The sequence below is a fragment of the Callithrix jacchus genome, chromosome 11, assembly GCF_049354715.1.
Source record: "Callithrix jacchus isolate 240 chromosome 11, calJac240_pri, whole genome shotgun sequence".
Lineage (NCBI taxonomy): Eukaryota > Metazoa > Chordata > Mammalia > Primates > Cebidae > Callithrix > Callithrix jacchus.
The window spans coordinates 109,202,829-109,226,757 of NC_133512.1; the positions used below are offsets into that span (position 1 = coordinate 109,202,829).

The 23,929-nt window shown below is 39.2% G+C and overlaps 1 protein-coding gene and 1 long non-coding RNA gene across 3 annotated transcripts in view; one reads left to right on the top strand and one right to left on the bottom strand.

The window, feature by feature from the left end:
- LOC144578288 (uncharacterized) overlaps window positions 1-6,685 on the top strand; it is a 181,688-nt gene extending 175,003 nt beyond the window's left edge. The window contains exons 2-4 of one of the 2 annotated variants that reach the window (XR_013523771.1): window positions 3,155-3,251; window positions 4,750-4,842; window positions 5,891-6,685. This is a non-coding gene — a long non-coding RNA (uncharacterized LOC144578288). The remainder of the gene's footprint in view (window positions 1-3,154; window positions 3,252-4,749; window positions 4,843-5,890) is intronic. The other variant, XR_013523772.1, reaches the window with a different exon arrangement.
- AKR1D1 (aldo-keto reductase family 1 member D1) overlaps window positions 1,661-23,929 on the bottom strand; it is a 41,753-nt gene continuing 19,484 nt past the window's right edge. Inside the window, exons 4-9 of the mRNA XM_035254655.3 lie at window positions 22,400-22,477; window positions 14,949-15,071; window positions 13,114-13,223; window positions 12,244-12,409; window positions 5,827-5,909; window positions 1,661-2,997 (exon numbers count right to left, since the gene is read on the bottom strand). Coding sequence (XP_035110546.1) covers window positions 2,955-2,997; window positions 5,827-5,909; window positions 12,244-12,409; window positions 13,114-13,223; window positions 14,949-15,071; window positions 22,400-22,477 — 603 coding nt within the window. The 3' untranslated portion in view covers window positions 1,661-2,954. The remainder of the gene's footprint in view (window positions 2,998-5,826; window positions 5,910-12,243; window positions 12,410-13,113; window positions 13,224-14,948; window positions 15,072-22,399; window positions 22,478-23,929) is intronic.

Sequence of the window (23,929 nt, forward strand, 5' to 3'; positions counted from 1 at the left end):
ATCTTAATTAATTAGATATGCAACGATGCTATTTTATTTAATTTTAAGAGATGAGGTCTTGCTTTGCCACCCAACCTAAAATGCAGTGGCAGGATCATAGCTTATTGCAGCCTCAAATTCCTGGGCTCAAGCAGTCCTCCTGCCTCAGCCGCCCAACTAGCTGAGAATATCCAGCTAATTTTAAAATTTTTGTAGAGATGAGGTCTCACTCTATTGACAAGGGTGATCTCGAACTCCTGGCCTCAAGCAATTCTTCCACCTTAGCCTCCCAAATAGCTGAGATTACAGGCATGAGCCATCACCCCTGGCCCTATTTTTATATAGGATCACATTCTGAGGTAATGGGGGCTGGGCTTTAACATATGAATTTTGAGAGGACACAGTTCAACCCATAACAGATAGGGGGCTTGAGAGGGGTGACAGTGAGAGAGAAGGAACATGTAGGAACTTCCATCAGACTTCTTTCCTGACCTTCCTACTTTCTGTCTCCAGATCTTTTCCCTCCATCTCTGTTATGACTAAGAGAGGACTGCTCCCTTCCAGTTTTTAGAAATACCTTTGTGCTGACAGAAGATGGGACTTTTTACCAATGCCTGTGTTTTAACAATGCTTCGGTAGGTGTTGTTTCCATTTTCATCTCTACACTAATCCCCTCAAAGTATTTTGAAGGGCTTTGACAGCAGAGAGCAGGACTCAAGGTCCTGCTCTTCTAATGGTACCCCCTTTTCTTTCTCTCTCTCTCTCTTTCTTTTCTTTCTTCTTTCTCTTTCTTGCTTTTTCTTTCTGTCTCCTCCCTCCCTTCCTCCCTCCCTCCCTTCCCTCCTCCCTCCCTTCCCTTCTTTTCTCCCTTCTTTCCCTCCCTCCTTCCTTCCTTCTTTCCTTTTCCTTCTTTCCCTCCCTCCTTCCTTCCTCTTTCTTTCTTGCTTTCTCTTTTTCTTTCTTTCCCCTGTCCCTCCCTCCCTCCCTCCCTTCCTTCCTTCCTTCCTTTTCCTTCTTTCCCTCCCTCCCTCCTTTTTGCTTCCTCTTTCTTTCTGGCTTTCTCTCTCTTTCTATCCCCTTCCTCCTCCCTCCCTCCCTTCCTTCCTTTTCATTCTTTTTCTCTCTCCTCCCTTCTTTCCTGTCTTTCCTTTCTTTCTCTCTTTTCTTGCTTTCTCTTTTTCTTTCTTTCCCCTGTCCCTCCCTCCCTCCCTCCCTCCCTCCCTTCCTCCCTTCCTCCCTCCTTCCTTCCTTCCCTTCCTTCCTTCCTTTATTCCTTGAGACAGAATCTCTCTGTCACCTAGGCTCGAGTGCAGTGGCACAATCTTGGCTCACTGCAACCTCTGCCTCCCCAACTCAAGTGATCCTCCCACATCAGCCTCCTGAGTAGCTGGGACTACAGGTGTGTGCCACCACTCCTGGCTAATTTTTGTATTTTTTTGGTAGAGATGGGATTTGCCATGTTGCCTAGGCTAGTCCTGGGCTCATGTGATCCACCTGCCTTGGCCTTTCAAATTGCTGGGATTACAGGCATGAGCCACCATGCCTAGTGGCACCCCCTTTTCTTTCCTCTCTTCCCAGTGCCAAATATACAGCAGGAATTAAATCAGCCTTTTAATTTAATTGGCTTCAGATGATTCTTCCCTTCCCCCAACTTAGAAAGAGAATGGAGATTCATATGATGCAACAAATCATTATACTTTATTATTTCTTGTGAACAAAATATTTTCCAGAGGGCAGTTTTGTAAATAATAATGTCGGAATCAGTGAAAATAATCAGTATAGATCAAATTTTTAAAAGTGATAATTTCCCAGAAATGCATGTCTTGATGTTATTGAACCTTGTCTATAAGCAACTGACCTCAGGAAAACATAGTTTTTGAAGAACTGTCTCATCCTGTGACAGTGACCTAATGTGAATGATTAAAATATATTTCTGTATTGAATTGAAAATAGATATGTCTCTGTTGCTGAATTCTCGTAATCTAATTCACTCTTTAAACTGGACATACAGTAAAATTACCAGTGTTCTTTTGAACTTGCTACTTTCTCAGAAGTTCTAGAAGCTATCCCAGTAACACTGTTAAAGTCTTAAGTACAATAATCGTATAAAGCACCTTCTTTCAATATATTTCCCAATGTTTCCTTTTTAAATCCCTCTTTTAAAATAGACATCTGAGAACTATTTTACAAGGCAGGGTTTTATTTGTGTCTGTTGGTTGTTTCAAGCCTTTTCACATAATAGTGGTTTTATAGTCAGTACAGGTAAGATTGATCGTAAGATGTGTGAGTATGCATCACCAGCCATGTTGACGCTCAGGCTTTAAGGGTACAAGAGAGATCCAGTTAAGTTTTCATTCTTCAAGCTGGATAAAAGCTAAACAAACACACATTGGCTGGAAACAAACAACGTCATGATGGCTTTGTTGATCACTGTGGAGTTTAGCTCTGTTTGAAGACTTTTCTCCAGGTAGACCTCTCTACCCAAGGTGGAGCAAATCACTTCCTTGTTAATAATGCATGTGCGGATCTTATCTTGGCTGTGTCTGTTGTATAACCAAGGATCCAAAGCCTCAAGGCCACTGCCAGCACACTGCCACATGTACCTTGTTGTTCTGTTAACTCTTAAAGAACTCAGATTACCAATAGTACTACCCAGATTTATGAGTTACATGTTCTCATACGTTGCCTTTGATGTCTTTTCTGAAGTCTAATTTTTTCTGTCTGGAACCTAGAAGATATTGATCTAAATACAAATTAGTTGACAATTTCCTAAGAGTTATTTCAACAGATTTTAATATTTTTACTTCAATGTGACTAGTTCAAAGTCACTGACGCCACCCAAACGTTAAACACATTTCCATCATTATTTCACCTCAGGATGGTAAAACCCCTTTCATTTTCACATCCAGGGGACTACCCATCCCACAGTCTTGGTACTCATGGGAGCGAAAAATTTGTTCAGGAACTCCCTGCAGTCAGTATTCCTCATGAAATGGGTATTCAGGATGATCACGCCACCTGCCAAAACAATTCCCCCACAGAAAACAAGTTCACTCCAAAATTGCACTGCTATATATGTCACTAGCATCCTTTGAGAATTTCACTGACCACTCCCCCTCTCCTATTCATTCCTCTGCTGTTTCTTACCTACTCTCCTCTGTTGTTTTCCCTCTAGCCAGCACCTTTTCTTGAAGCTCTGGACAGCCCCCTGGATGTGTGTGTGTTGAGGGAAGGTTGACGGCCACTGCATCAACAGAACAGAATCCCCAGAGGTGAATCATGTCTTGGGCGCGTCATGCGCACATGCCTCTTCCCTTCTCTCTCCACCTTTCCGCTCCCTTGATGCTGGCTGCCTGTTTCTCCAAATGTACTGCATAGGCATTTCTCTTCAAAACTCATATTATCAGTGTCACCCTCTGCTGATCAGCATTTTTTTTAAAACAGATGGGGTCTTGCTCTGTCACTCAGGCTGGAGTGCAGTAGCATGATCATAGCTCACTGCAGCCTCAAACTGCTGGGCTCAAGCAATCCTCCTGCCTCAGCCTCCAAGTAGCTGGGACTATGGATATGTGCCACCACGGTTGCCCAGGCTGGTCTGAACTCCTGGGCTGAAGCAGTCCCCCTGCCATGGCCTTCCAAAGTGCTAGGACTACAGGTGTGGGCCACCACACCCAGCCTCATTAGCATATTTACTTGCCCCTCTCACTAGACCCTGCTGCGTGTTGAAAGTTTGAGATCTAGAAACGTGATGAGTAGCAAAGTAAGTTTCCATGATGATGATGATGATGTTGATGATGATGGCAGTGAATTTAGCTCTTAAATAACAGTGGTGAAGTGGTCTGTAAAATGTCTGGAATGTGTGTGTTCTGCACGCACTGTAAATGAAAATGGAAAATATTAAGATTCTCAAGTGTAAAAAACCGGCTAGACAAAAGCTGATAAAAAATCATGGCCAAGTATCCCTAAATGATACAGTATTTGCAATTAATGGGGCCTAATTTTTATCTCACCCTGCTGATTTTTCTAGCTATTTCCTGGTAAGAGTTATTTTCTTCCCCTGTGTTGCTAGAATTGCTTTTAAATATGTCAAATGTCAAACCAAATAATGTCACCAACTGTCTGTAAAACAATTAGTACATTGGTGGATTGATTATATGGTTTTTTTTTTTTTTTTTTTTTTTTTGAGAGACAGGGCCTCATTCTGTTTACAGGCTGAAGTATGGTCATAGCTCACTCAACGTCTTGGGCTCAAGTGACCCTCTCACCTAAGCCTCCTGAGTAGCTAGGACTACAGGTGTGTGTCACCACAATGGCTTATTTTTAAATTTTTTACAGAGACGGGGTCTTGCTATGTTGTCCAGGCTGGTGTTGAACTTCTGGCCTCAAGTGATTCTCCTCTCTTAGCCTCCCAGAGTGCTGGTATTACAGGTATGAGACACTGCACCTGGCTTCTCTTCTTAACCATATACTATTGATTCAATAGACATCATTTATCTTCAAGAGTTATTAACCTATAATTGTTAGTTCTGGGAAAATATTATTTATGTGTTTGTATTTACTCTTTTGTTACTCGTTCGTTCTTGAGGCTGGGTGGTGCCTTTTGATGTCAATTTCTCCCCTGGAAATTTTCCACTAGGAAGCTGTTTTATTAATTCGGAAATTCGATAATAGTCCAGTCAGTGTACTTTTTGATGAAAAACAGTGGGATTAATAAAGTAAGTGACCAAACCGTATGAATCATCTTAGCGTTTTCTGAATGCTCACTTAAAGATTCAAGATGAAGATGACTGTTCAGATGATTTGAAGAACTGGAAAGATTAACAGAGAACGATTAAGAAGAAAGAAATGCGTACGTGTGTGTATGTGAGTATATATATGTATGTGTGTGTAGATCTGTACACACACATATAGAAAGTATATTCTTTTTTAAAGGGCCTGTAATAGTTAGAGAATAAAGAGCTACTTCAGTTGGTTAGGTGAACCTGACATTTTAAAGGAGTATATGGAATTTTGCTTGTGGGAATAGAGCTAATAGGTAGAGCTAGAAACAAAAATCTTTATAGGCAAGAAAGTGTTTGTCTAAAACTAGGTTCTTGGTTTTCTTTCTTTCTTCCTTTTTTTTTTGAGATGAAATCTTGCTCTGCCGCCCAGGCTGGAGTGCAGTGGTGCGATCTCAGTTGACTGCAACCTCTGCCTCCTGGGTTCATGCAATTCTTCTGCCTTAGCCTCCTGAGTAGCTGGGACTACAGGTGTGTGCCACCACACCCAGCTAATTTTTGTATTTTTATTAGAGACAGGGTTTCACCATGTTGGCCAGGCTGGTCTTGAACTCCTGACCACGTGATCCACCTGCCTCAGCCTCCCAAAGTGCTGGGATTACAGTCATGAGCCACCGTGCCTGGCCGGTTCTTGGTTTTCAACCTGGTGCTCTTTTTACAACATCATCATGCCTCTTTTTCAAAAATTTTAAAAAATAACTTTGCTCTAATTTGTGTATCACTTTGATATTTAGGAATAAATAAATAAATTTCAACATTTGTGCTGCTGTTGTTTTAGCATATGTATGTAATGAATTAATTCTCCTCAGGCTCTTTAGCCTGCATGCCTTAACCTAAGTCATAGAATGCCACACATACCAGGACTCTTCTTTTTGGTGAGAGTGTAGAGTTGTGGAAGGTCCTATAGTGGATGTATTTCCCCCAGGCCTGTTAACATTCAGAACATGTGGCCCACCATGCTTTGCCTTGGTGCTATGGACATAGGTCAGGGTTTATATGAGTCTTGTTGCTTGGCACATGGCTATTCAATACTACTGGCCAGTACCCCATTAATGATCCCCAGACTTACATGAGCAATTGCACAAAGCGGACATTTTTATTCAAGGCTTCAATATCCTTCATTTCTTCTTCAGTGAGAGAGAAGTCAAAGATCTGAAATCATGGAAATAATAGAACATTTTTGGAGGTCAAGCTTGGGATCAGAAAGCGGAGCCACCAGTGGGAGCCTTTCAAAGATTCGTGACTATCTCTGCAAATGTCTAAGAGGAGTCAGGCTGGTGTTGGGGGGCTGCCCACTGATGTGACGCTGGATACTCTGTTCTGCTCTATGTCTTCAAGACCATCTTTCTGTGGACATCTTACAAGAAATTCCAAATGCTCTGAAACCACAAATGTTAATGAAATCTCCTAAAATCTCAAATGTGAAGAATTATTATTTCTGTATGAGATGCTTAGCTTTTGATTCTGAACTACTATCTTACACTTCGAAAATTCTGTCTCTAAATATGCTTTTTTTTTTGAGACAGGGTCTCATTCTGTCACCCAGGCTGGAGTGCAGCCAAGTACCATCTTGGCTCACTGAAACTGCCACCTCCAGGGTTTAAGCTGTTCTTGTGCCTCAGTTTCCCAAGTAGCTGGGCACCTGCCACCATGCCCAGCTAATTTTTGTATTTTTTGTAGAGATGGGGTTTTACCATGTTGCCCAGGCTGGTCTCAAACTCCTGAGCCCAAGTGATCCTCCCACCTTGGCCTCTATAAAAGTGCTTCGATTTTAGGCATAAGCCACTGCACCCAGCCTAATTTGCTTTTAAAAAAACCTTTTAATTTGTTTTGTTTTTAACTTTTAATTTGCTATGTTGAAATGATTTCTCTCATCATTTCGATGTCTCTTCTACCTTTTTATTCTAATTTTCATTGTTTTATTTTTCTTAGCTTTCATACTTTATTAATATTCTGGTTTATAATTGTCTTTTATTATCATTTATATATTTTATTTTCACTTCCTTTTATTTTTAACATTTGGATTATCGTATATAACCTATCTTCTCTTTATAATTTTATCTTTCTATCATTTAACTTTTATTTTAATATATTTAATGACTAATAGATTTTAATTATATAAGTAGTACATAAATATATGGTCTTTGCAAAGAAATGAAACACTGTAGAGGTACCATAGACCTACGTGGAATAAATAATGAAAGTCTTGTCACTCATCAACCCAGTCTTATTTCCCTTCCCAGATATTCCTCCCAAACGCTACATACATGAAGAGGAAAATGCAGTTATTGGACCATATCTTTATGATTCTACAACTTTCCCTTATTCACATAATATCTTAGTGACCTCAGTGAGGGTTCTATCACAATATGAAACCTGACTGTATTCATTTAGCCATGGTATTCATTGTATACAGGAAATACAATTTACTCAATTATCCCTCCGTGGATTCTTTGCAAGTACTCTTTTCAGAGAACCACTTTTAAAAATGATTTATTATCTAAGTATTGGCATTTATGAGTTTACATAAGGATCCAAAAATTTGCACAATATAAAAATGAATGAATTGCCTATAAAATGAATCCTCACCCAGGCTTCCTTTTTGTTAAATGCTAGTCCTGTCCTTTAAGTCTTGGTGGGTCAGCCTCTTATCCAGTAAATATATAGTGTCACCTAATGGCAAAGTGAGGCTGCAAATCTTGCAAAGATGCAGGATTTTATTAAATCAATGAAAATGATCTTGGAAAATGATCTTAGAAAAATAGAATTTGTTCTAATTCTATTTTTGTTCTAATTCTAGGTATGATCTTTTTAAAAAAAGAATCCTGCACAGTTACAATCTACTTTGGTAGACATATCAAAAGAGTGTGACTTGAAAAAAAAAATTAAAGAATTGAAAATCTCCTTCAGATGAAGCCCTCTGAAATTTTTGTAAGAATTGTTCTCTTTATGAACGTTCTGCAAATCTTTTGTGAAATAGAGGATGTCCTGTTGTGTCATCATGTAATTTTGTGAAGCATATTTTTAAAAATCAACACGGATTCACTGTTTCTTCTGAGTTAGTAAACGTGCAGTTGTAACCTACATTGTGTTGAGAATAAAGTAAACTTACTTTCATAAGCTTTGGTTTCAATCTTAATATAAGCTTCGAAATTCATCCTCTGTACATTATTTCTATGTAATTTTTTTCTTGTTTTATGTGGATTGATTTTCAGTGGTCTTTTTTTTCTCTCCCATGGCACAAATTACCCTAAGTGAATGAGGATCTCCTATTACAAAACTGAGCTCCTGAGGGTCCCTCTCAAACTGCTTCTCCTACAGTTTTCCATTTCAGTAAATGTCTGAAGAAGGAGAGAATGTCAACTGTATCAGATGCGGTTGAAAGATCGAGTGGGACAAGGACTGAGAATTACTGGATCTAGCAACGTGGAGGTGACTTTGACAAGGGCTGTTCCATTGGACGGTCAGGGTGAGAGTTTGGTTTGAATGGGTTCACGAGGTAGTGGGGGAAGGGAATGGGAAGCATCAGGAACAACTTCTCTTTCAAGATGTTTGAAACAGAGAGAAGTAGATAATAGGAAAGTGAGTCTACATTGGATTTTATTTTTAAGACAGGAGGTTACTACCTATGTGCATGCTGATGGGAGTTACACAGTAGAGAGGAACAATTGCTAGTGTAGGAAAGAGAGGAAGATGTTTGAAATTGAGGCTGTGGAGGATTTGTTAGGCATTTGTCATTGCAATTTCCAAGGGATAGCCATGGGAATGAGTGGTTGAAATACATAGGACAAGATTCTTATAGGAGAGGAAGTCAAAGAGCTGTTAGGTAAGGGCAGAGAGTGACTGGTGTGGATGTTGAATTCACAAAGAATTACGAGGAGAAGAGTGTTAGAGAAAGTGAAAGTCAGCCCAGAGATAACATCTTCAAAGAATGGAGGACAATGGATGATGGCAGCAAAGCTGGACTGCGCCTGGTATAATTTCATATATACATTTTAAATTTTAACTTTTAAAATATTCTGGCTCCATATTAGTTTTCTTCATTTCTACCATTAATTTTATCTAGTTTTTAAATTCATGGCTTTTATTTATTTGTTTTGAGACAGAGTTTTGCTCTTGTCATCCAGGCTGGAGTGCAATGGCGTGATCTTGGCTCACTGCAACCTCTGCCTCCCATGTTCAAGCAATTCTCTGCCTCAGCCTCCTGAGTAGCTGGGATTACAGGCGCACACTACCATGCCTGGCTAATTTTTGTATTTTTAGTAGAGATGGGGTTTGGCCATGTTGGCCAGGCTGGTCTTGAACTCCAGACCTCAGGTGATCCACCTACCTCGGCCTCCCAAAGTGCTGGGATTACAGGCCTAAGCCACTGTGCCCCGCCTAAACTTATGGTTTACCTTAACTTTTTTTTTTTTTTTTTTAATTTTAAAGCTATGGAATCTTACTTTGTTTTCAGGCTGGTCTCAAACTCCTGGCCTCAAGCAATCCTCCTGTCTCGGCCTCCCAAAGTGCTGGGATTATAGGCGTGAACCACTGTGCCCAGTCTTAACTTTTTGTTACATATATATTTTTTTTGTTCTTCTTTTATCATCAAAATATTTTTCCCTTTATTCTTTATGTTTTATTGCTCTTTGCCATTCTTTTAAAATATTTTTACCAGTTTATTTTGCCTTCATTCTAAGTGAGCATAATTTTAAATTTTGTTGCTTCTTGGTTTCATACCCAGCAAAATTCATGGTTATTGAGTAAATCTATTCTCAAAAGAGTGAGAATTGCTGTGATTTTCATTCTCATTTTCCTTCTAAATCTATGTCCCTTTTATATTTTCTTGGAATATGTAACCTCTGAGATCCGTTCTGTTATTATCAAGGCTATGGAAACATATGGAATTAGTTACAATGAAAATTTCAAGGAGAGTGGCATTTTCTCGGGTACAAAATCGTGATTGGCTACATGCCATAAAGTTCAAATGCCTTCCATTGCAAAGGTCACTTGTAACACTCTCTCATAATGTTTGAACAGCAAAATGTTCAGTCCCCAAAAAGTACATTAACAGTTGCTTTAATCTTCAGTGAACCTACACATTAGTCATGTAGTTGATCTCTTTCTCTTTTAAGATTGTGGAAAAGGTTGTCAGTCACTTTTTAGTATGAGGCATTTTGGCAAATGTTAAAGCATTGTCAGGAGTTGATGTAACTGTTCAGCATCTTTTCCTCCTTTTTTTTTTTTTTTTTTTTAAATGAACTTTCCTTCCCTCTTCCAGTGGAGCTTTCTGTTACCTCCCTCAGCCCTGGAGTAGGGATGTAGCCCAGGGGGCCAATCAGGGTATCCTACTCAGTGGCCCAGTGGGTAATATGAGGATGACCCACACAAAGAGCTAATCAGGGATTGGTAGAGACTCTGAGAGAAGCCTTTGTTTCTGATCACCTTCACTCTTCACTGAATATGAGTAATTGATTATCCTGGAGCTGTTAGGAATTGTCTGTGCCACCACGTGGGTGGAGAGAAAGGAGAAAGGGAGTGGGGGAGGGAGGAAGGGTGGTGGAGGGAGGGAGAGAGAGAGAGAGAGAGAGAGAGAGAGAGAGAGAATGAACTAAATATCTTTGTAAATCATTTGAGTACCTGTGTCTAGCCATTTTCGATCTACCCATGGACTTTCTGGTTATGTGAGCCAATAAATTATCTTTTTTTCTTTGCTAAAGTTTGAGCTGCATTCTATCATGTAGGAAAAAAGCTCTGAAGATGTAACTGTCTAATATTATGGATACCTTCCTATGCCAGTACTTATATTTCTAAATGGCTATATAATATTTCAATGTACTAATATGTCATAGCTTGTTTTGTAAAATCCAGTTGAAGATAGTTTTGAGTTTTTTAAAAATTATAAAAATAATTCTATAATAAACATCTGTGTGTGTGTATGTGGATACATGTATATATGTGCAAATACATTTTATAGGATAAGATTGCTGAGTCAATGGATATGTGTATTTGAATTTATTTGACAGATAACATTGTATGTTTTTATCCTATAAAATGTGACGTTTTGACATATCTATAAATTGTGGAGTGGTTAAATCTAGCTAATTAACAACTGCATTACCTCTTATAGTTATCATTTTTGTGGGAAGAGCACATAATATGAACTCTCGTTATATTTTTCAAGAATACATTATATTACCATCAACTATAGACACCTTGTTGTATAATAGATCTCTTGACATTTATTCCTTTTTTCTTTTCCTTCTTTTTTTTTTTTTTTTTTTTTGAGATGGAGTCTCCCTCTGTCGCCCAGGCTGGAGTGTGGTGGAGCAATCTCAGCTCACTGCAACCTCCACCTCTGGGATTCAAGGGATTCTCCTGTCTCAGCCTCCCAAGTAGCTGGGACCACAGGCACGTGCCACCATGTCCAGCTAATATTTTGTATTTTTCAGTCACCTCAGCCTGTGGTAACCACTATTCTACTCTCTACTTTCATGTGATTAACTTTTTTAGATTCCACATATGAATCAATCATGTGATATGTACATTTGAATTTTGATGAATGTGAAATAATGATACCTTACTCTTCCAAATTTCATACCAATTAATGTTTCTAACAATAGTATATTTTCCCCAAATATTATCAAGTATTTTTATTATCTTCTGATATGAAGGGACAACTAGTATCTCATTTTTAATTTATCTTTAATTATGAGTAAGGCTAAACAATTTACTTTTGAAATATAAATTATTAACTAATGGGTAATTAATTTTATATGGTACTTTTCTATGGGTGTGTTTACCTAGCCGTTTAGTCTTTGGTAGTAGCAGAATAAATGAATTCCCCTTTGTCTAGTTCTTTCTTCATCTGGAAATTACAATGTAGGTCGTAGATTACTTATAGAGGGAAATAAAGGCACTTAGCATTCATAAAGTCTAAATGGTCCTCTTCAATAATTTTCAAATTTGTCCTCAACTTTTACCAGAGCCACTAAGAAGGTGGAAAGTTGACTATTATAAATTCCAAATTTTATTCACTCCCAATTCTGTTGTGTGGGTAGAGAAGTGAGTAGACAGTGCCAAGTGCCAACAGATCAGGGGAGAGGCTGGGTACAGTGGCTCACCCCTATCTTCCCAGAACTTTGGGAGGTCAAGGTTGAAGGATCACTTGAAGCCAGGAGTTCCAGACCAGCCTGGGCAACATAGCAGGACCCTGTCTCTACAAAAAAAATAATAAAAAAAAGAAATAAAAAATAGATAAGGAAAAAGAAAATATGAGGGAGCTGGATAGGGTACAAGCAGGAAAGCAGTCTCTGAAGTACCAGCAGTCGTCTGAAATTCAGTGAAAGTTAAACCTAGATATGGGCTGCACAGGTCAAAAAGCTGGTCTAAAATAAAATATGAGAGCATTACAAATTTCCTGTTAAGCTGAACATAACATTCTATAAAAGCAAACATGGCGAACATGCCCATCTTTTCACATTTCCAAAAACAATTCTCTTACCTGAAAATTTTCTTTGATCCTTTCAGGATTGAAGCTTTTAGGAATGACAACCACCCCTCGCTGGATGTTAAAACGCAAAACAATTTGAGCTGCTGTCTTATTGTACTTTTTCCCCAATGAGTTTAGAAGTGTATCCTTTAACAAAGGAGGAATAGAAACATCCACCCTTAAAAATATCAAAACATGAATCATAATTAGTTTGCTCAATGAGAACCAAAGTTCAATCAACCACCCTCCTCCTCTGTCTTCCCATTCACCCAGTCACCTACCACGACATTGCAGGTCCCTGTAACCAGTTTCTTTGAGTGCAGAGTGTGCACTGAATGGAGAGTGCATGGGAAGATCAAAAGAGGCAAGTTTATGGAGCTGCCTCCTTTAGAGGGTAAATAATATTTTTTGATGAATCTTACAGAGAGAGCTGGCGTTTAGGGAAAGGCAGGAAGACAGAAGTAGAAGAAATAGAGACACAACTTTTGGAATCATCTTAGAGCAGAAAAATTTTTACTTAAGTTTATGGAACACATCATAGGAGAAGTATCACTACTGAATACAGAGATCAAAAAATTCAAAATTCGGAACACATGGCCATAGAAGCTCCTGTGTCAAATAATAATGTAACTAACATTACTGACCAGTCCTAGATATCAGGTACTGATAGGCAATTTCATATCTATAATGTAATCGATCTTACAACATCTCAGTGAGGAAAGTATAAAAAGCTTTTCAGACTTTGAATACGTAATTCATATATACAGATAGTGACTTGAAGAGGTTGCAGAGGCAAACCGAAAGGCATTCCAGTCAAGTACAGTAATCCCCACAAGCCTCACACTCTACGCCAAAGGAAGTACTTCCTGAAGCCTTACTTACCAGAATGGATTCCTACTGGTCCCCAAAGGGCTATATGCAATAATGACGATGTCATGTTGTTGGCAAAATTTCAGGAGTTTTGGCTGGGTGAAATATGGATGGCACTCAACCTACGTAGTTGCATCGGAGAGCAGAGCACAAAATCAAGGCCATGTTGTCGAATGCAATTTTATAGTTAAAAAACCACTCTTCAATAAAATCCATTTTATTAATAGAATCTCCTTCATACTGTATACATTTTGCATCCTAGTCTGTCCTTTAATATCTTGTTCATTTTGCTTCCTTAAAATGGATTCAAGAACATCTTTTGTTAAGACTTCACATACTATGAATGTCTTATAACTTATTTAATAATTCCTTTAATTTTTTGTATTATGTTGTTCCCATTGTTTTTCCATTATAAACAATGCTGTAGTAAACATACATCAGTGTATCTGAGGATTCTGATATTTTTATTAGGGTAGATTACTAGAAATAGAAGACTGAACATTTTTTAAGGGCCTTGATATGTACTGCCAAATTGGTTTTTAGTAAGGCTGAACCAATTTGCACTCACCAGCATTTCATCACTTGCCTACATGAGGGCATTATATTTAAAAATATTAATAAGACAAAAACGTTGCTAATTTGATGTGCAGTAGAAAATCACACTTGAATTTAACTTTCTCTAATTAATAGTGAGTTTAACGTTTTTCATGTTTACCAGTGTTGCAATTTGTCTTTTGTGAATTTCTGTTCATTTCTTTTACTCCTTTTTTTGTTGAGCCTTAGTGTTTTTTCTCATTGATTTTTTTATTACTTTTTTTTTTTTTTTTTTTGACAGAGTCTCGCTTTGTTGCCCAGTGGTGTGATCTTGGCTGACTGCAACCTCCATCTCTTGGGTTCAAGTGATTCTCCTGCCTCAGCCTCCTTAGTAGCTGGGATTACAGGTGCACACCACCATGCCTGGCTAATTTTTGTATTTTTAGTAGAGACGGGGTTTCACCATGTTTGTCAGGCTGACCTTGAACTCCCAACATCAGGATCGCCTGCCTCAGCCTCCCAAAGTCCTGGGATTACAGGCATGAAACCACTACGCCTGACCTAGACTCTGAACTCACAAGGACATGAGGCTTTTTTGTTATGTTACAAAACATAGTTATCTATTTTTGTGTGTTCTTTAACTGTTCCTAGTATTTTTAGTTTAGCATTTTTGTACTATCAAATTCATCAAAGTTTTCGTTATGATTTTTTATGGCTTCCTTTTCTATCTTCTTCTATCTTCTGTTTGCAGCTTCAGAAACCTAAAATTCTTCTGTAGAATGTACAAATAATTTTCTCTTTCTTCTTAAGCTCCTGATCAGAGATATATTAACCTTGGAGTTATGAGGCAAAGATCTAGGTTTGTTTCTACATAGTTAGCCATTTTTCTCACGATATTTACTGGAAAAGGTATCCCTTTGCCATTAGCTTGTGCTACTTTCTTCTGTATTAAGCTTTTTATTATACTTGAGCCTCTTTCTGAGTTACTTGTTATTTCCCACTTATTCATATGTTGGTTCTTGCACTACTCTTACGTTACTTTAAAGACTCTATGCTCTATCTTAAAATCTGGTAACTCTTATCTCCCTTATTGCTTTTTCAAAAACATTTTTGGTTACTTTTGCCTGGGTTTGAACTTCAAGTCTGTTTATTAAGTGACACCAATAGAAAGAAGGCTAAAGACTTGCCCAGGGTCCCATGATGAGATTTAGGTGGAGCAATTATGAGCCTTCCAGATTCCCAGCTGAGGCTTCTTGGTGTTAGTAAATCCTGCCCCCACTCCCCACACCCCAGTGGAAGCTATTAGGCCGTACCTGGTTGCTGACTGGCTTGTGTTTGAGTCCCGGCTTGTTCAGGATGAGCTCCAGTTGCCTGCGGTTAAAATTGGACACTCCCAGGGATTTCACCAAGCCAGCATCTTTGCAAGCTTCCATAGCCTGTAGAGTAAATGTCAACAGGTCAAGAAACAAGCCTCACAAGAAGCAAGATTAATGTTTAGAAGGATGACGGTGAATTCTTTATAAAGGAAAGTTCCTGGGTATGTCAATACGCATCCTGCGAAAAAAGTAAAAGAGGGAAGGTGGGAAAAGGCAATAATTCTATGAGTGAGTTTGGAAAATATTTGTATGCCATATCTTGTATTTTCTCGAGGTATTTACCAGCACATTAGTGATCTCAGGTGGGGTGCAATGGCTCACACCTGTAATCCCAGCACTTTGGCAGGCCGAGGCATAGTGAAACCCAGTCTCTACTAAAAATCAAGAATTAACCTGGCATGGTGGCACATGCCTGTAGTCCCAGCTACTTAGGAGGCTGAAGTGGGAGGATCCACTTGAGCTGGGGAAATTGAGACTGCGGTGAGTTATAACTGTGTCACTGAACTCCAGCCTGAGCAACAGAGTGAGACTCTGTCTCAATCAAAAACATTTTTAAAAAATGATTCTATTTCTTGAAATTTTTTTATTCTTTATGCCATAGTACCTGGGTGCACACCCACGTGTGTGTGTGTGTGTGACAGAGTTTCGCTCTCGTTGCCCAGGCTAAAATGCAATGTTGAGATCTCAGCTCAATGCAACCTCTGCCTCCTGGGTTCAAGTAACTTTCCTGCCTCAGCCTCACAAGTAGCTGGGATTACAGGCACCTGCCACCACGCTTAGCTAATTTTGAAACTTTAGTAGAGATGGGGTTTCACCATGTTGGCCAGGCTGGTCTCAAACTCCTGACCTCAGGTGATCCATCTGCCTCAGCCTCCCAAAGTTCTGGGATTACAGGCATGAGCCACAGCACCCAGCCAACAATTGTTATAAACATTCTGGTATATGTGAAATAGAAATATTCTCCTATTTTTGGATGTAACGCTGTCTGTCCCTCCTCTCTCTCTCTCATGCATATATGTATGTAAATAGCAGTCCTGACTTCTGGGCTTAAGAGATCCTCTCTTCTCAGTGTCTTGAGTAGCTGGGTTACAAGCATGTGCAAACACACTGCCTAAATTGTGTTTTAAAATTTATTTAGAGATGAGGGGTTTAACTATGTTGCCCAGGTTGATTTTGAACTCCTGGCCTCAAGCAATCCTCGCACCTTAGCCTCCCAAAGTGCTAGGATTACAGGCATGAGCCACCATGCTTGGCCAATGTCCTCCTATAGTCTGTCAATTTTTTGTTCTCTATATTTTGAAGATGTTTGGTACATATATGCTTAAAATTAGTATATCTTTTTGGTAAATTCAATCTTTCATCCTTATGTACAACCCTTTCTATCCCTAATAATGCTTTTAATTTTTAAGTCTGTCATATGATATTAATATAGTAATACCAACTTTTTCTGGTATTTGACTTTTTTTTCTGTAAAGTTTTAACTTTCACATGTCTTTATGCTTAGGTGTCTCCTTTTAAATTTTCAGTCTCTGTCTGGGTAAGTTTAGTTTGTCTACATTTATTGCAACCATACATATATTTGGACGTTTCTACCATCTTGATTTATTTCAGTTTATCCCACGTATTCTGTTTCTTTTTAAGTCTTTATTACTTTTAAGAAGTTCTCTAATAAAGACAATAACGTAGCATGTTTACGCATTCTTTGATCTACTCTCAACATCTGTGATGCTAATAGTATATATATATATAAGCTTTAATTGTAGTGTATTGAGTTCATTTTCCTTTTATTATTTGATCTTAAATATTTTTATAAATAATGCATACTTTGATCACTTTCACTTTATACATTTTTTAGGGCATCTGTTAGATTCTTGTTCCTTTTACTTAGTACATAAATCAGACCTAACGATTTCCAGTATGTGTCTTTATGTGGCAAAATTTATGAGCATGTGTAGATGTGAAACTTTTTATCATGCATCATTTTTTCCTTATAGTTTGGTGAGTTATAATTGATGTACGACAAACTACACATTTTTGAAGTATACATTTTGAGGAATTTTAATGTATGCATACCCAGTAAAATCATCATCACAATCAAGATCATGAACACCTCCAGTGGAATATTGATAAATGTTTAACAACCAGCTATCCAGGGAGAAAAAAGTTTTCCAGTTTGTAGCATGTGTCAGTGTCTGTGATGTAAGTATTCACACCAGGCTGCACTCGAGCTAACGACCTGATATCACTGACTGTGGAGTGAGGAGGAGGTTTGCAAACAGGTTCTTGCAAGCTGGTATGAGCCAGTTTTAGTACAAGATTATCCCTCCCCCAGTGAATTACCTTGGCATTTCTGCTGAAAATCAGCTGACCATATGTGTGTATGGCTCTATTTTAACATGCTCTATTATATTTTATTGATCTATATCTTCCTCTTTATGCTAATATGGCACTGTCATGATTTCAGTAGTTGTATAATAATTCTTGAAATTAGTATAAATTGGCTGGGCGCTGTTGCTCACACCTGTAGTCCCAGCACTTTTGGAGGCTGAGGTGGGCAGATCATCTGAGGTCAGGAGTTCAAGACTGGTGAAATTCCGTCTCTACTAATAATACAAAAAAATTAACCCGGCATATGGCGCTTGCCTGTAATCCTATCTAGTTAGGAGGCTGAGGTAGGAGAATCACTTGAACCTGGGAGGTGGAGGTTGCAGGGAGCCAAGATGGTGCCATTGCACTCTAGCCTGGGCAAAAAGAATGAAACTCTGTCTCAAAAAAAAAAAAAGAAGGCAAGAAAGAAAGAAATTGGTGTAAGTTCTCCAAATTTATTGCTTTTTGTTTTTGAGATGGAGTCTCGCTCTGTCACTGATGCTCAACTGCAGTGGTATAGCTCACTGCAACCCCAACCTACCAGGTCAAGTGATCCTCCTACCTCAGCCTCCTGAATAGCTGGGACCACAGGAACATGCCACCCTCATGCCCGGCTAATTGTTTTATGTTTTTGTAGAGACAGGATCTCACTGTTCCCCATGCTGGTCTCGAACTCCTAGGCTCAAGTGATCCTCCTTCCTCAGCCTCTCAAAGTGCTGGGACTACAGGTATGAACCACTGCTCGGCTATTGCTCTTTTTCAAAAAGTTGTGGCTATTATAGGTTAATTTGTACATCCATATAAATATTATTTTATTTATTTATTTAATTATTTTTGAGACAGAATCTCACTCTGTTGCCCAGGCTGGAGTGCAGTGGTAGGATCTCAGCTCACTGCAACCTCCGCCTCTCAGGTTCAAGTGATTCTTATGCCTCAGCCTCCCAAGTAGCTGGGATTACAGATGGGCACCACCACGCCTGGCTAAGTTTTGTATTTTTAGTGGAGACGGGGTTTTGACATGTTTCCGAGGCTGGTCTCCTAGCCTCATGTGATCCACCTGTCTTGGCCTCCCAAAGTGCTGGGATTACAGGCCTAAGCCATTGCACCGGGTGCCATATCCATTTTGTAATTAGCTTTTCCGTTTCTGTTGAGATTTTGACTAGGATTATATTGAATCTAAAGATGAATTTGGGGAGAATTAACATCTTGAGTATTCTGATCAAGGGACACGGTATATCTCTCCATTGAATTTTGGTTCATCTTTGATTTCTTTCAGTAATTAGTTGTAGTTTTTACTGTATAGCTCTTGCACTTTTTTTTAGATTTATCTCTGAATATTTAATGTTTAGTATTGTTTTTAAAAATAATTTTCAGTCGTGTGTTGCTAATATATAAATTACATCTAGATAAAGATTTTTATTTTTTTAGGTCTTATGGGTTATTTACATCTGTGCCTCATGTTTGATCAGACAGCATATCTTGCATGATTAAAATACTTGAGGAATCACTTAGATTTATGTTATGTCTCAAGAAATGGCCTATGTTAAATGTTTCATGTGCACTTTAAAAATAACACTCTTATATTTTGGGGGAAGTGTTCTATAAATGTTCATTAGATCAAGAAGTTTCACAACGTTTAAATCTCCTATCCTATAGCTTTTCTGTATATTTATCATTTAAAATATGATATCCTCTTAACAGAATCTCTGACTATAAATGTGGATTCTTCTCTTTGTCTGTTCAATTCTCTTAGTTCATGCTTCATGTATTTTGAAGCTCTCTTATTAGGGGCATAGGTGTTTATGATTGACTCCTTTATCATTATATAATAATCTTCTTTATCCCTGGTAATCCTCATTACTCTGAAGTATTTGTTGATATTAAAATAGCAACTCCAGCTTTATTTTTACTAGTGTTAGCTTAATATAGCTTTTTCTACCCTTTTGCTTTTTGAAAAGGTTTTTGCTTTTAACCTGTTCGTGACTTTTTATTTAAGACGGATTTCTTGTTTATACTGTATAATGGGATTTGGTTTGTATCCATTCTAACAATCTGTGCCTTTTTTTTTTTTTTTTGAGACGGAGTTTCGCTCTTGTTACCCAGGCTGGAGTGCAATGGCGCGATCTCGGCTCACCGCAACCTCCGCCTCCTGGGTTCAGGCAATTCTCCTCCCTCAGCCTCCTGAGTAGCTGGGATTACAGGCATGCGCCACCATGCCCAGCTAATTTTTTGTATTTTTAGTAGAGACGGGGTTTCACCATGTTGACCAGGATGGTCTCGATCTCTTGACCTCATGATCCACCTGCCTTAGCCTCCCAAAGTGCTGGGATTATAGGGGTGAGCCACTGTGCCCGGCCCAATCTTTGCCTTTTAATTGGGGTGCTTAGCCCATTTATATATACTGTGATAATTGATATTAGTGAGTTTCAAGCTCCCATCTTGCCCTTTGTTTGCTATTTTTCTCATCTATTTATTGCCCCTCTTTTTTTTCTGCTTTGTCTTGGATTATTTTTATTATTCCATTTTGCCTCCTTTATTGGCTTATCTGTTATGCTCTCGAAGTTTTAACATTTTCTTTATGTTAGATTGGTTTTTTTTGAGATGAAATCCTGCTATGTTGCCCAGGCTAGAGTTCAGTGGCCATTCACAGGCATGACTATAGCACATTATGGCTTTGAACTCTTGGCCTCAAGTGGTCCTCCCACCTCAGAATTCCAAATAGCTGGGATTACAGGTGTACGCCACCTCACCCATGATAGTCCTCATCTCTCCTCTTTTGTGCCCCATGATCCCTTTAAGATCTGTGTGTGTGTGTGTGTGTGTGTGTGTGTGTGTGTCTTCAATTGTTACCTTTTTTCTTTTTTGTAGAGATGGGGGTCTCACTGTGTTCCCCAGGCCGGTCTTGAACTCCCGGGCTCAAGTGATCCTCCTGCGTTGGTCTCCCACAGCATTGGGATCACAGGCACTAGCCACTGTGCCCAGCTTCTTGTTTTCTTTTCCTTTTTCTTTTTCCTTAGACTCCAGTTGTGTAGATTGGAAAATTCTAATTTTATTCTTTGACTTTCTTAGCTTTTCCTTCATATCTAAAAGAGTTTCTTGTTCTTTCCGTCTTCATATTGGGTGATTTCCTTGTTCTGATATCTCAATTTGACCATTTTCTTCTATTTATCCCAACCTATTGCATTGTATTTTTATTTTTTTAATTATTATTTTTGTTTGTTTTAAAAATGTTGTTTGTTCAAGTTTCATATTGCTAATATCTTTTCTTATGTTCTCTAATATACTAACCGGTTAATTTAGAAGTTCCTGGTTCTCTGTTCTGTTTATGCTGGAATCAATAATTGAGATGTGTTTGTCTTCTTGTGAAACAAATGCCTTGTTACTTGGGGCGGTGAACTCATTTTTTTTTCCTGGGAATACTGACTGTCCTGTTAGGCAGTCTCTTAGAGGAGAATGTTCAAAATGTCCAAACGTGATTGGCTCCAGTGAGGTCAGGAGTGACTATGTGTTCTTTTGGACAGAGCCTGGGGCACTGGAAAACAAATCATTCCTTCTGGCCCCTCTAAACAACTCCACAGCTCAGATCTTCAGCTGTCACCTTAGAGGCAAGTGTATAGAAAAAGGTATTTTCCAGAGTGTAATTTCCAAGCGTTTGGAGTTTGGAATAGGATCAGTGGGAAAAAAAACTGCCAGAGGTTAGTTGGTAACTTAGATTTTTCTTCAGCTTTTCGCAAGTGCTGAATTTCAAGGCTGCTCTGCTTTGATTCCTGAAAACACCTGAATGAGTCCTGAGTTTCCACCTGTGCGGCAATGTTTGTTCTCAGGCTATGGCAGGGGTGAAGGAAATGCAAAAAGACCAACCATTCCTCTCCTGTATTATCTTCTTCCTGCTTGCTGAGTTGCCTTCTACTCTAGGTCAGAGCTGCCACACCACCTCTAAGGAAATAAGTTCAAATATCCCTCCCCGCCGTGAATCCGTAAGAGTTTATTTGTTATTTTCCCATAGTTGTCTACTCTTGTGATCCTGGGAAAAGAGCCAACAGGTTGCCCAGAAATAAAAAAAACAGAATTGTTTTCAGTTTTTTTGTTTTTATTTATTTTAACTTTTTGAGACAGAATCATCTTGCTCTGTTGCTCAGGCTGCAGTGCAGTGGTATAATCTCGATGCACTGCAACTTCTCCCTCCCAGGTTCAAACAATTATCCAGCCTGAGCCTCCTGAGTAGCCAGGATTATAGGCATGGCCAATCATGCCTGGCTAATTTTTGTATTTTTAGTGGAGACGGAGTTTCACCATGTTGGCCAGGCTGGTCTTGAACTCCTGACCTCAGGTGATTGGCTCGCCTTGGCTTCCCAAAGTGCTGGGATTACAGGTGTGAGCCACTGCAACTGGCCAGTTTTTCAGTTTTTTTTTGAGATGGAGTTTTGCTCTTTACTCAGGCTGGAGTGCAATGGTGCGATCTCGGCTCACCACAACCTCTGCCTCCTGGGTTCAGGCAATTCTCCTGCCTCAGCCTCCTGAGTAGCTGGGATTACAGGCACATGCCACCACGCCTGGCTAATTTTTTGTATTTTTAGTAGAGACAGGGTTTCACCATGTTGACCAGGATGGTCTCGATCTCTTGACCTCGTGATCCACCCGCCTCCAGTTTTTCCATTTTTTATGTATCATTTTAAGTTTGTTTCTTTTAGACATCATATTAACAATTTAAGATTTATTTTTTAATTTGTGAGTTTATCTCATTCATATATTTTAATTACTTTTATATTAGAACATATTTCATTTACACTGTTTTTCCTTCCACACCTCTTTTCTTCGGCATTCCAGCAAAACAAAAGTAAGAATTATTTAGTACCCAGATGTGGAGATTTCATATACCTCTACTTAGGATTAGAAATGCCTGTTCTATTACTTTTCATTAGAAGTAAAGGGTACATCTCTCCCCATAAATCCGACAGGAATAGTCAGATCACGGTTTTTTAAATGTAATCTTTTAAAATAAGAAGCACATTTGAACTTACTTCCCAAGTGGCGCACAGATTTGACTTGTGATATAACCATTTGCCATTCTCATCTCTAGGATATACTTCATCTCCTGGCTGAAAAAAAAAAAAAGAATAAACGTAATTCATTTTATTTATATCTGGGAATTAAAATGATAGAATTGGGACTTCCCAGCCTTTATAATTGTGAGCGATAAATGTCTATTGTTTTGAAATCACCCAATCTAAAGTATTTTGTTGTAGCGGTCCAACTGGATTGAGACACCTGCCCATGTCCCCTGGGATACCCGTACCTGTTCTGTGAGCACTGTCCTCTCACTCTGTACAGCTGACACCTGCATCTGTTAGAGGACAGAGCTCAGGCTGCTGGGACTTGTGTCCCTACTCAATTAGATGTCCCCAGGAATTTACACCCTGCTCCCCACACCTCAAAGGGGCAGCCTTTGAGCTAAAGTTTCAAGTATCAATATTTGTTTCTTTGCCTCTTGACTGTGTAATTCTGAGATGTGAACAACTTTGTCTCTAGAGCTTTCTATGACATTCAGCCCAAGTTGCTCTCTGTAGGATTCTGCTTTCTACCTCCTATCCGCTTAACCTCTTATTTTTCAGCCACATTTCCCCACCCCCTTATCAGTTTCCCTGGTTATACTTCAAACCAAATCACTCTTGCATACAGTCTCTTCATCTCAGGGTTTGCTTCTGAGGAACTCAACCTAAGGTGCTATTGCAACAACTGATGGTGCCCTGGACTGGGGCAACTGCAGTAGAGAGGAAAAGAAGGGAACAGATTAGCACATGGATGAGAAGTGGAACCAGCACGCCTTCATGTTGACTTGGAAATGAGGTGGCGTGGTTTGAGCAAGAGATATGAAGGAATCAAAGATGATTCCTAGAGCCCTTGGGTGGGTAGTGGTAGCCATTTCCTGAGGTTGGGGCTAGGAATCTGGAACATCATTTTGGATTTTTTTTTCTTTTGAGATGGAATCTTACTCTGTCACCCAGGCTGGAGTGCAGTGGCACAATCTCAGCTCACTGCAACCTCTGCCTCCCAGGTCCAAGTGATTCTCCCGCCTCAGCCTCCAGAGTAGCTAGGATTACAGGCATGCACCACCATGCCCAGTTAATTTTTTTGTACTTTTAGAGATGGGTTTTACCATGTTGGTCATGCTAGTCTCGAAATTCTGATCTCATGATCTGCCCGCCTTGGCCTCCCAAAATGCTGGGATTACAGACATGAGCCACTGTACCGGGCCCCTCATTTTGGATATTTTGACTCTGAAATGGCCGTTAGACATTCAAATGGATATTGAAGGAGGCAACTGAACAAAGAAGTCAGGAGATCAGAGAGAGGTCATAGTTACAGACAAAATTTGGGTGACATTTGCATGTAAAATGGTCTTAAATCCACATGATTGGATTAAGTCACCTATAGAGAGTGTGAGGCTAGTAAGACAAGAATATTGAGGGCAGAGGACTGGGCATAACAACATTTGGAGGCTGGCAGAGAAGAAGCTGCCACAGATCATGAGAGGGTCATGAGATGTCTCG